Source organism: Mercenaria mercenaria, chromosome 17 (assembly GCF_021730395.1).
Source record: "Mercenaria mercenaria strain notata chromosome 17, MADL_Memer_1, whole genome shotgun sequence".
Taxonomy (NCBI): domain Eukaryota; kingdom Metazoa; phylum Mollusca; class Bivalvia; order Venerida; family Veneridae; genus Mercenaria; species Mercenaria mercenaria.
The window spans coordinates 58,665,399-58,679,143 of NC_069377.1; the positions used below are offsets into that span (position 1 = coordinate 58,665,399).

Sequence of the window (13,745 nt, forward strand, 5' to 3'; positions counted from 1 at the left end):
AAATGTAATATATTCACCCAGACTAAATCATAACATTGCATGAGTATTGGTGAAATAGGAAACAAATAATGAAATTGTACCTTCCAGAAACTCTTTTTACGTATATAGTGAACGCAAAGCACTACCAGACCACGTTCTGTGTTTTATAAATGTGTAAATGTAAGAGTAATGTTCTTTTCAAATCGTATAAAGAGCAAATTGGCAAGAGTATTCAAGCATTATCATATAGCGCTGTCTCGTGTAAATTCATTCCCAGAAATGAATACATGTACCTGCATACATAAGAGTCAAATGCCTTTGTTTTATTTTTTTCCATTAAGTTCTTGACAAGTGTCAATGGTACATATTATTATACACAAGACTAAACGTATAAGGATTTCACAAGTACAATCAAATAAGATAATAGAAAAAGTGGAAACCTACAGGTCGCCCAACACGACAAGGATGATCACTTTGTTTTAGCCTGTTCATGAACGGCAGTGGAAATGCATGCTACCGTCCGCACCCTCTAGCCCAGGATTGAATAGAACTGTACATTTGCACATGTAAATAGTACCAAAACCATTTTAGAGACATCTGCAGCCTGATGTGTTCATACGGCGGTGTTCAAGGAAGCATGATACACTACACTGCGATTCAATGACGCGTGACCTATGGTCCCCAGGTGAATTAATGGAAGAAACCTCAATGAAAAAACAATAGACAGAACTAAACAAAAGGAGTTCAGAGATTTGGAGCCTATAAATCAAAGAAACTGTCAAAAGACAAAATTTAAAATGCAGGTACCATTTCCAAAGGATGATTAAACAATACGAAAAGCTGTTAAAGTGCAAGTATTGAACTGTGCAAGCTGAAAAACTAACATAATAGAAATGGTGTGCGGAACGAGATCGAAATAGAACAGCTATGATTGAATGTACGGTGAACTTTTTATACCCACCACACAGGACAATCAACCCGGTTGTGAAAATAAAATAGAACAAATGGAAACCCACAGGCCACCCGACACGCCAAAGATAACTGAAAAGCAAGCATATAAATAAGCTTTCATACCGCTTTTGGTAACACTGATACATTTGCACTTGGCAACGCTGTTGCGCCGCCTTCCGCAACGTCTGTCATCTAAAAATGAAAAAAGGGTTTCCTTTTTATAAAAGAAAGCGACCAAAATTGACATGGATGGCGCAACATATATTTTACTGCATATGTGTATACATGCGAGATAATTTTTCAGTGTTACATTGGGCACTCACAATGTTTCTGTATGGTTAATGTTATGTACTTTACAAAACATCTTTAACTTTTTATTTACATGTGCGTTGTCTTGTTTCATGAACTGGATAAACATTAAACAATATTATTACGTGTAAATTTAAAATATGATTCGTACCAATATCGACTTTGTTTGAATTCAGACATAATTATAATTTCTTAGTGTTGCCATACTAGAAACTGGTGTGTGATTAATTGCCGAAACAATTCGAAAGTCAGATACTTGAAGGAGGCTCGCTTACGATCATCTCATATTTTGCGGTATATCTTACATTAATGAAAAAATATAACGATAAAGACGTATTGAAACTTCAACAAAATCGAGTTGTGCGATGATATCACTTTTATTCTATCTACGACCTCTACCCATTTCTAAGAAGTCAAAAAAAAACACTTTTAATAAAACACCTATTATTAATAAGTGTGGTAGATATTGAATAATTTAATATCAAGTCATAGGTATGCTATTTCGAGCATTTATTTTCGTTGTGTCAAGTATATTCGGTCTAGTGATAACAAAATTACAACCGATTATGTAAGTCTGCGTGGTAGTTATAAATAAACAATGTGTTCACATTACTATGAAAAAGCTTTTGGAAAGTATCTGCTTTTCCATGAAAAGAATTTTACAAAGTCGCTTACCAAGATTAGTCGTTCGTAGAAAACTCTTATCTATATTACACTTTTCTTATTACGGCGTTGTCAAGGTGGGTACATTTATTGATAATAAACTAAATTAATAAATAGCTAGATTATCATCATTAGAAAGTTATTTATTTGCAATAAAATATAACTATACATCTCCAAAACCTTTTTATTTCATTTATTTTCATTCATTTTCATAGCAAAAATAAGAGTTTCATAATTTTGCCTCCGTGGCCGAGTGGTTAGGTTCACTGATACAAATCACTTGCTCCTCACCGATGTGGGTTCGAGCATCACTGAGTGCGTTGAATTCTTCGTATGAGGAAGCCATCAAGCTGGCTTAAAGAAGGTCGGCGGTTCTACCCAGGTGCCCGCTCGTGATGAACTAATGCACGGAGGTACCTAGGGTCTTCCTCCATCCTCCTAGCTGGAAAGTCGCCATATGACCTATAATTGTGTCGGTGAGACGTCAATTGTTGATGGATAATTGAGGCTACCCATCTGATATATCTCTCCGCTACAGTTTCTATTTCTGGCGGGCCTACACGGCGATGAGTATCTATCACGGTTTGCTGTGATTGTTTTTCTTCCAGGAAATCTACCCTTTCCTTTTATTTTTATCCTTACCTTGAATATGATATTATATATACTTCATATTTCGTCACCTTAATTTCAACAGAAATCTGCTTCTTCAAAGAAATCAACGTTACATATGAAAAACAAAAATAGATTGCCTTTAGTATTATTATTATATGAATTTTGCACTTGAAACGATAACTGCCTTTTTAATTAACAGTTAAAATGTGTTTTTTGATAAAGCGCAATCTGAAAAATACCATTAAAATGAAGTTGTTTTAACAATGACGCGTACAGTGTTTCTACGAAACTGCTTATTTAAGGTGATTTATCATGAATCGCGCTTGGTTGCGTTATTAGTATTACATAATTATGTGGGAGTATTTACATGGCTGGTAGTTTCTTCAAGCGTATAGAAAACACTTAGAGTATCGCAACAAAACTGCCATTAATAAAGACAGTAGCCTAAGGGGTACAAAAACTAGTTTGTCTCAGCACTTTTTAATACTATACATAATATATTAAATCTTGTCAAAAGCATACTGATGTCAAAGTTCGAACTTACGTGAAACGTGTTTCAAAATATAATTTGGTATTTTTTGGAAAATCTCAGGACATTTTAAAATTTGAACTTTTGAATCAATCCATAGTTTCGTATAAGAACAACTTTCAAGTATTTTATAGATATTAAACAACTCGAAATATGGACTGCTAATGTACCTTTTTAAGATTTAAACTACCTTTGCAGACGAATACTAACTTTACTAAATGTTATTGGTAAATATAACACATAACATTTATTCCTCTCGTTTCACTTTATATACATCATATAATTAATTATTTGTCGCATTGAAAATACGCTTTATTCAGTGAGTAATGATTTCATTATGCGGAGGTTTATGACTTATAATTGACGGACTAAATGATGCATATAATGTTATTCAAACATTTTATAAATTGAAATACTTTTGCTCTTTTGAACACTACCGTTTTCCCTTATTACAATATAATTTAAAATATTTACATTCAGGGGGCCAATTCGTTTCACTAAACCCGGAACATGCCGGTCACGTGAGCGGCAAGAAAATTTAATTTTTTTTCGCCGGTTTATTAATAAACGAACGCTTCGAAGGGCGTACGCCGGCCACGTGAGCTGCCAGTAAAAAACAATTCAAGTTTATTATGATTTTCTATTGTGACCTTTTCAAAATAAGTTAGCAAAATATTTCTTGCAGTATGTTTCTACCTTAACTGTTTTTAACCCAAAATTCCAAATGTTTACCCGATTTTATATAGCGAAAATATATGATTTGCCGCTTTGCCTATCTCGCAAGACCAGCGCAGTGCCGGGAAGCCAAACGAACGCCTAGCCGGTTGCCTGTGGCGAAAAGGCGTACGCCGCAAATGTGAAACGAATTGGCCCAGATAAATGCGTTGAGTTTCGTATAAACAACAGTAATTGGTGCCACATCATCAAGTGTGGGCCATTCCGCGAAAATGCACGCGCATCAACAAAAAGCTCGTGTTGGCGTGCCCATCCATAACAAAATAAAATGTTTCGTTGTTTCGCGTTGGTGTGCGTCATTGACAAATATTTGGGCCTATTCGTTTCACTTTTGCGGCGTACGCCGTTTCGCTGCGGGCAACCGGATAGGTGTTCGTTTGGCTTCCCGGCACTGCCCGGGTCTATCCCGCGTACGCCGATGTGCGCCGGTGTAATGAAGCATTTCGACCCCCATAGAATAATGACCCCCGGTCATTATTCTATAGAAAAAGTGACCACCCCCCCCCGTCATAGTATTATGACCTCCAGATCATAGTACTATGACTCCCCCACGTGAAGTAAACTGAACCTCACGAAGAATATTGACTCCCATAAAAAAAAACGACCCCCAGTCATTTGGTCAAATTTAGTGATAACTCATGTATCTAAGGCCTAATTGATGCATTTTATGCCCCACTCGGGGGAGGGGGGCATATAGATTTGCCCTTGTCCATCCGTCCGACAGTCCTTCCGTTTGACCATTAGCCCCAGATACCACCACTTGACACAGAAATCACAGCATTCCGGAAAAGGGATTCTATTTCTAGACGCTGTATCTTGGTGTATACATTTTTTTTCAGTAAAATAACAATTCACAATACGTTCACAAAACACACAAGTGTCAATAATCCCTGCAAACTTCGGTATGAAGTAATTCTTCAGAAGAAAACTGCACAAGAAACTGCTAGCATAGAACTTAGTATTAATAGAAGTTGCAATACTTAGCAGTGGCAGTAAAGTACGGTAGCGGCAACAATAGAAAGTAGTAGTAGTAGTAGTAGTAGTAGTAGTAGTAGTAGAAGTAGTAGTAGTAGTAGTAGTAGTGGCAGAGGTAGTGGCAGTTGCAGTAGCAGCAGCAGCAGCAGCAGCAGAGGAATAAGTGACAGCAACAACAGCAGCAGGAGGAGAAGAGGTAGATGTACAAGACGTATTAATGGAAGCAGGTATAGTAGTATCAGTTGTAGTAGTAGTAGTAGAAGTAGTAGTAGTAGTAGTAGTAGTAGAAGAAGAAGAAGTCCATGTAGTAATAGCAATTAAAGTAGCGGCACCAGTAGTAGTAGTACAATCAAAATGTTAACTATTGGCAATGGAGGGTATTAGAGTTGTAGATCTAGTAAAATTGTCCGTTAGGTTTGGTGGGGATCACTTTTTAATAGATATTATCGTCGAAAGTCTTTCTAGGAGCCGGTGTTTTACACGGAAAGAGTAACTTTTTTAAATAGAATAATGTCCGAGAATCGATATTGTATGAGAGTTCGAATGTAGTAATTTCGGCAGTGAGTATTTTACATGGAAGGAGTCACTTTTTCTATAGAATAATAACCGGTGGGTCGTTATTCTATAGAGTTTTCAAAGGGAGTCAGTTTTTTATAAGGGGAGTCAATATTTTACAGGAAAGGAGTCACATTTTCTATTGAATAATGACCGGGTGGTCGTTATTCTATGGGGGTCGAAATACTTCATTACACCTGCCTTGCGAGATAGGCAAAACGGCAAATGATGCATTTTCGCGATATAAAATCGGATAAACATTTGGGTTAATACCAGAAAAGGAAACATATCGCAAGAAATGTTTTGCTAACTTATTTGGAACAGGCCACAATAGAAAATCATTACAAATTGGAAATCTATTCTTTTTTTTTTTATCTGCAGCTGACGTTGCCGGCGTACGCCGAAGCGTTCGTTTATTAATAAAACGGCTAGATTTTTTTTCTAAAAACAGACCTGGAGCGCCTGTGATAAATTACAGACTCCGGTATATACTGGATTCAAGGATTTGAATAATAAGTATCTTTAATGTAATGGTAATCATAACCCTCACCTTAGTCAGTATATTATACATATTATACACTAAGTGCTTGCGAAGAGGCAATAATTTGCGTATTTTTGCCGTGCGCTAAGATTGATAATCACTTCCGAACATGTGCATATGACCGCTCCAGCTCTGCAATGAGCGACATAATTGGTTTTGAGTGAAACGAACTGGCCCAAAGGTTTCGTTCTGACGAAGACGAATGTCTGGCGTGCCAAGACGAAATAAAATATTTCATTGTATATAGAGTTGGCGCGCATGCCAGGACAACACGTCGAAATATGTAACATATCCGCTCGAACGCCAACGCGACACAACTAAATATTTCATTTCGGTTTGGTGTGTGCCCCAACACGCTGAAACGAAAATCTTTGTTAATGGTGCGCATACCGACGCGAAAATATAGTGTTAAGTTCTGTAGCGTTCTATGTTTCGTTATGGCGTGTTGTTAATTTCGTTTTTTAGCGCTTGCGCATGCGTAAAAGCTATCTAACTAGACGCATTATTGAGTATGGGGAAGAAACATTTGCAATATAGCCTACATGTTTTTATACAAACCAAGTAGCATCAGACCTCCAAAAAGTAAACTTTTAATTATTTGGCAGGTAGAACGAAATTTCAGAAATCACTGGGGAAACTTCAGAAATGGTTTGTTCTTTTGATGCTGGTACATCTTGTTTAAAACAAAAAACGGACATGCGCATTGTAACAGATTAACAAACTCGTTCAGCAGCAGTCTACACTACTTACTACTGGTTAGACTATTTATTTACTATTGGTACAATATTTGTTTTTAAACTAAAGTAACAGATAATTGACTTTGCAAGTTTTATCTAAAATACTTCAAAACAAAACTTAAAACTTTTTTCTTATATAACGGACAGGATTTTCCCGTTGTCGCTGGTGCAGGAATATATAGATCTTACAAGACATGGTTTTTGTTTATCCAAGGGACAGTTGTTACCGTGTTTTCGCTGGTACTGGAAATATGGATCTTACATGTCTGCCTGTGTAAGGCTTTTTTTCCCAAGGGGCAAAATGGGATGGAAAATCAAACGTTAGCAAGGATTTTAACAGTGCTATCTCGAGGATTGGGAGACAGCTGTCTTTCACAGGAAGACATGTAAGATCTTTTTTTTTCGCCTATCACGTTCAAGATACAACGTGATAAGGCATTTTGCATGTAGTTAATGACGTCATAAAAGTGTTTAGAACCTGACGTTCCTTAAGTGCACACTACTTTAAACATGGTTTCCCAAGGGAATATCTATGCCTAACGCGTGCTCGTACAAATGTATAATTTCTCCGCCGGATGGTCAATTAAAACCCGGCTTACACCCCGGGGTGTAAGTTGACTCTCGTTCTGTAATTTATAAATGCATGCGTAAGTTCTTACGTTACTATGATATAGTACTTTTTCCTCCATCATTTGAAGGGAATGGCATGCAACAAAAATAATTTATCACTGGTTGTAGGAGTTGATGGAAATATCCGGTGTTTGTTTGTCGAGCTACAAATTTCCATCTGCACCTATGACAAATAAACGAGTCTTGTAATCTAGCACCTGGAAAAAGAAAAAAAACATACCAGAAGTAAATGAAAACACTTGTGTGTTTCTGGGAACATTTGTTTTGTTTTCGTTACTATTTTATATCAAAAAACATTACAGCACACCAAATGGTCCAAATAATGTCAAACAATGAAAGGTGTTGGAAAAAATTGATTGTAGTAAAAACAAAACTGCATCTACATAATCAGTGTTTTAGAGGAATAGAATTGTACAGTACGTTGACATGAGCTTTTGTGTGAACTAAGAATAAATGTGGTGTAAAGCTTGGTAATATTCAGACTTTTTTATGAGAATCAAGGCCAGGCAAGTAAGAAACAAAACGGTATTCACTTGATCGCATTGCGTAGCGACACACTCGAAACTGCGTTAGTTTTTCGGGTGATTTTTCAGAAACAAATCCGAATTATTCTATGTAAATATGAAGTGCTTTAACAATTACTTGATCCCGATTAGCACTGTCACACAGTATATGATGCGATATTCTCAAATACTGACCAAGATCTCCCTCTCCAGCCAGACTCTACAGAAGTGCCTGAATAAACTGCACAAATCTCTGCTAACGGACACAAGTGCTAAGACTCTGATTCATTCGCGCTCTTGGTACATCCATCGATTTCATCTAATTCGGTATTAAATGGTTAGAATTTCTTTAAATTGTACTTACAAAACCAGAAATGTGTAATTTCGTCCACTTGTTCTATTTAAATTTTACCACTGAAACAAGTTTTTATATTGGCTTAGTGACAATAATAGTAACATGCCAATAGGCACAGGCATGGAGCGTACCATGTAATAATGGTATGCACCAAAATAGTTTTAAATGCGAAGATAAGACCATTTCTGAAGAAACTAGGTCTTGAACTCTACATTCTCAACGATTACAGGTCCTTATTCTTTCTTCCGTTTATCAAAAATATATTTGAAATAGTAGGAGATAAGCGCCTAAAGCAGCATCTAAATTAACACAAATTTCACGAGGGACTGCAGTATGCATACAGAAAGTTTTTTCAGCTTTGACAGTGTAAAAGTTTTCGTGCTTCGCTTTTAAGATCATGAACTGCAAAACATTGTTAAATCGCAATGAACAACAACTCAGTGTGACAGACAAAGCACATGCATGGATATCGTCAATCGTTGTTAAGGAGTGTGCCTTGATGGAGATTAATGATTCTCGTCGAAGTACAGTATGTCTCTGGGATCAGTACTGGGTCCCAAGAGCTACGTAATACACACCATGGTGCTATATTCGGACGCCTCGAACTGCTTCGCAGTTTATAAAGAAATAACGCAGCCCCTCACTCACACTGAGACGCTGTAGCAGAGTATGTATGGGTGTATTCAAGGTACATAGACAAAGCAAACATGAACACAAGGTGGACAAAAACAAATAGATAAACACAGTGAGGAAACGCCTTCGAACCGCTCTCAGATATCCATGAAATATGAGTTCTGTGAGAATGACCAGTGGGCATTATATTAAATACCATTATAAACATATGAGTTTTGCAAGACATCCAAATAAATAAGAAAACATAATAGGTCGTTGTAACGCTCTTGAAATATTTACAAATATCTACCACTTATATTCACTCAAATTACCATTTCATTTTCAATGTCGTATATACATTCTATATACAAGTAGGTGAAAATTATTATGATTATTAAATGATTATATTAAAATTTCACCCAAACTGTGCGAGTAGCTTTAAAGTGAAACGAAACGCAACAATAATTTTATAATTTTGTTTATCTTCCAAAGAAATCATATATATGAAGTAACATAATGTATAAATAGAATACCGGGACCACTGATTTGTAAAAACAGGGGTTTCACGGAAATTAGAACTTTTCACACTAACTCAGTGGATAAACGAAGCAAATGTTATGTTTGCCAATTTTTTATAGTAATTCCACGAATAAAACGGGTAGAACATTGCAAACTTATAAAAGGCTGAGCTATTGCGCCGTTTCATCATTACCTCTCTGTGCTGGCTTCCGACAACATCGATACATACTTCAAAAACCAGACCTGGGGTAAGTGAACATTTTTCAATACCAGTGCATAATTGTAATCATCTACAATTAAATTAACGTTGCTCATGTTTCACTAGAACTTTGTGTGTGTAATTGAGGTTTCTTCTGTTCCTTGTTATTTTCATGAAGAACTAGTTTATGTAATAGTAATGATGGTGTACATTCCACAAGCTAGAATTTCTCCAGAAAATGTGTTTTTACTATTAAATGCGACTGATCATTACCGTTTTCTCTCAAATATAAAAAGAAAGACGAAAGGCCTAGAAACATTTCAAATAATTTCATTAGAAGTATCTGCTGTATGAATTCTTTACTCTCAGAAACTGAAAATGTCGGATTTTATCAGCTGAATAAGGTGTACGTTTATTTCAAATTCGTCGAAAAATATTGTGTGGTAATTTTATGGCGTTTTTTATCCAATAGACTTTTCTTATCTACAGTGTCTTAATGAAGTTGAAAGGTTTTTTAATGAAAAGAAACAGATCCAAATTCTTACTGAATCAAATAAATGTTTATTGCGTATGTATAAAAGGACTTTATTCCATCTTATGACAATTTACAACAGATATAAATTAAATGTAGTTTTAAGAGGCTAAATACTACTGTAACATTTATAACATATATCTTTAACTCCATTACACGTGTACATTTAAACTGGTACGCGGGAATTTGACATTTATACATACATCTGTAATTTTCAAATTCGAGAATTTCTGGTTCATGTGCTTCAACATTTATCAAACTCCACATTGATTTTCTATTTTTCAGTTCTTTTCACTATCAATACATAATTGTGTTGTCTCATTTAATGTCTTGAAATACATTTAAATTGGGTCAGAGATGGTCATGTACTAAATCAGCAGAAACCGTTTATGCATGTTGGTTATTTTTTTCGTCCGTAATGGCTAGCACTACTTATGGCTAAGCATGTAACTTTTGATTGTGAATGTATATGTATTTAGTCTGAATACAGACTATTATGACAGTTTCTTGAAAGAGTTTTAAAAAAGGTATTGTCTGTTAACCATGACAAAAAAAAAAAAAAAAAAAAAAAAAAAAAAAAAACTGGTTAAAATGTCATAACAAAATAATCTGACGAGAAACGCACTTAAATCGATCAATCATAACCATATTTGAGCATATATTGTTATTACATATAGTTCAGTACAAAGTAACCATGACTCATTGTATCAAGGAAGAAGTCATATATGCATTAGCGGACACGTTTATATTGGTGTTGAAAATAAAATCGCATACGACAGTTGATTAAAGGTATAGATAATGAGAAAATATAAACGTACTAAGTGACCACATAACTGATGGTACTTCAAACTGTCATAAAATCTACTTTGAAATAGACAGGATCAATTGAATTTTGCGGCACTAATAGCAATTGAATGACACAAAGAGATTCCTAACATCCGTTCTATGGGCAACCATTATCTGTTCAGTTCATATTGGCTGCTGTACAGTGGCCTAATTTGTGTTCAAAGTTCATCTGATACTGTCTGGAATTTGCAGGGAAGCAATTTCTCCAACTGCAATGATCTTTTTGTCTTTATTTAACTTGTGAGTGCCAACTCCGTGACATTTTATTTTTCCTCTTTTTGTATTTTAGTATACAGAGAATTGATAGCGGTAATCCAGTTTTACACTGTACACCCTGTATCTGTACACCCGATACAATTTTCATCAAATAAAGTACGTGTCTTAGATCCTTCGTCGTACGAGCTTTCTTTGTAAGAGCAATGATGATTTGATTTTTTGTAGAGTCGAGATCATGGGGCTGAACTTTCTGATAAAGCACTGTTCAAGCGGAAAATTCTTCCATCCACAAGGTGGTGAGGGCGATCCACCCAATGAAACACCAATAATTCTGCACGAAGATGTCCATCCACGTATGCACTGGACCTTCGAGAGAGATCATGATCAATGGGGATACATTAAGCACGTGTCTAGCGGCAAGTACATCCATCCTCAAGGAGGAGAAATACATTCTGGGGACAACACGAGACTGGTACTTCACGAAGCTCGTCATTGGGGAGCGCTGTTTGCGCTTGACGGATATAATGATCGCATTATACACATAAGTGGAAGGTAGATTACACAAACGCTTTTAATAAGTGAAATGCTGATAAATGCGTTCATCTGGGAAAAAATGCCTTTAGTCATTTAATTGTTAAAATTTTGAATTTCAGAATAAATTAAATGATTGCTTTTGAACTGGATATCAGGAGCAAAAAAAAAAATAAATTGTTTAAATAAATGGTGCTCTTTTTGAAAAAACCGATGGATAATTAAAAATAAATAGTGACTATTGCCAATCAAGTTAGTACCTTTCAGGTGAGTGAATGTGTGTGTGGAGGGTGGGGGGGAGGGAGAGAGAGAGAGAGAGAGAGAGAGAGAGAGAGAGATTTGTCCTTTTAGAATTCTTTGCACTCTCGGGTACTCTCCTTGAATTCAGTGAATATCATTTTGTTTTAGATATGTTCATCCACACAACTTCAAGCCAAACCCAAAAAACGAAACGGCCGTTGTTTTACATTCCGGCGATAGTGTAGATATGAAATTTGAGTTTGTTTCAACGAAAGATCCTAAGAAAGAAATACTTGTTTATGGAAAACTGACAATGGCAGGTCAATGGAAAATCGTACACCTTGTGCTCAATCCAAAAGCTGAACACTTGGAAAAAATTGAATTAACGATAGGAAAGTCAGCAACTGGGAGCAGAAAAGGGTCTTTCCAATACAAATGGGAAATGTCAACAGACCTTTTACTCAATGAAGTTATGTCGACGTCGATTTCATCGTCTTTGCAGTATATGATGGAAAAATCATCATCAGCCACGTGGTCTGAGCAGACAACAAAGTCCAGAGAAATACGAGGTTGGTAGCTCTAATATACATCGTTCAGGTGGATTGTTTATTTTTCTTGTGTTAGAAAAATTGTTTATTTTTGTCATGTAAACGAATCCTAAATCTGCGTATTCTTAATATAACATTTAAGATTTTAATGTGTTCTCTACATTTGTTTTAATAAAATCTTTGCAGGGGGTTATTGTTTTATATCTAATCACAGAGAATGTAAGTCATTTCAGTTGGAAGAGAATGGGATGTCGAAATAACGACTCCTGGTTCAATAATCTTGAAGGTGGACAAGTTAGTACGCGCAGATATATAAAATCAGTGATCTCCTCTTTTCATTGCTAATTTTCTACAAATATCTATTATTATATTTTTGTATTGTGAAATAATCTTGCATATGTTAACAATTTGAAAAAAAACTTTCAAGAAAGAAGGGTTCGATCAATAATTAGACAATGCTATTTTATCATTCAGTAAAACCTGGCGAAACAGTCGTCACATGGCAGTACGTGTTTGATGTTGAACAAGGCGACTCAAGATCCGTTTTTAAGAGCAACCTGCTAGCCGATACAAACAGCGAGTCAAAAGAACCAGAAGACCTGCAATATGCTTTGAAATAGATATACAGGCAGTAAAGCGCCGTTTTTCACTGGATTTCATTTATCACTTTATTATGAATTGTTTTTAGGATACACACTTGTTTACAGTCCTTCTCGTAAGTTAAACAAAAAAGTGTAAAGTAGAAAATGATATTCAATGTGGTTCTGTTATGACATTTTGGATAGTAGGAAAGTAAAAAAGTGCACATCTTTTACCTTTAGCCTGTAGGCGGCAAGTGATTCTGCCTTTGTGACTAGTGCAGACCAAGATCAGCCTGCACATGTCTGCACTTTTCGCTATTCAGTCAATAAATTTTCAGAAACACTTACTTGATCTTCTAAGAAGATTGAGGCCATACATACGTCTTCTGTAATTTGGATTCAGTATCGCTATTTTATTTAACCAATCACGATTGTTCGAATCAAAATAAAAAAATATGCTGATATTTCAAGGCTCGAACCACCCGCTTACAAAGCAAGTCTACCGACTGATAACGATTGAACATACGAATAATATTGTAATTCAAAATCAAGTCTACAGGTGATTGCAAATGTTGTAAGCACTGATTGGCTGCGAAGGATCGTCCGAGGCTATAGGTCTTTAATCCTAAACGTACGTTAGGATATGTACTTGTCAGTTGAATTTAGTGAAACCCTTTGAATAAGGACGCCAAGTTAATGATTGCCATCCATTTAAAAATTAGTAGGTAAAGTTAACTTTATGTTGAGATTCCAATCATTATTAGGGAATCGATCCTAGCGAATTTTCTCGCGAAGCGACGAAAATCGGGATCGATCCCTCTACGGTAACATGCGATATACCGAATGA

The 13,745-nt window shown here is 35.9% G+C and overlaps 1 protein-coding gene across 1 annotated transcript; it reads left to right on the forward strand.

Annotated features, from left to right (window-relative positions):
- Positions 1–9,322: 9,322 nt before the first annotated feature.
- Positions 9,323–13,230, forward strand: LOC123537219 (galactose-binding lectin-like). The gene is made up of 4 exons (XM_045320856.2): positions 9,323–9,453; positions 11,224–11,550; positions 11,938–12,338; positions 12,792–13,230. Exons 2-4 carry the CDS (start codon positions 11,234–11,236, stop codon positions 12,935–12,937), a joined length of 864 nt encoding a protein of 287 aa, XP_045176791.2. The 5' UTR covers positions 9,323–9,453; positions 11,224–11,233; the 3' UTR covers positions 12,938–13,230.
- Positions 13,231–13,745: the final 515 nt, after the last annotated feature.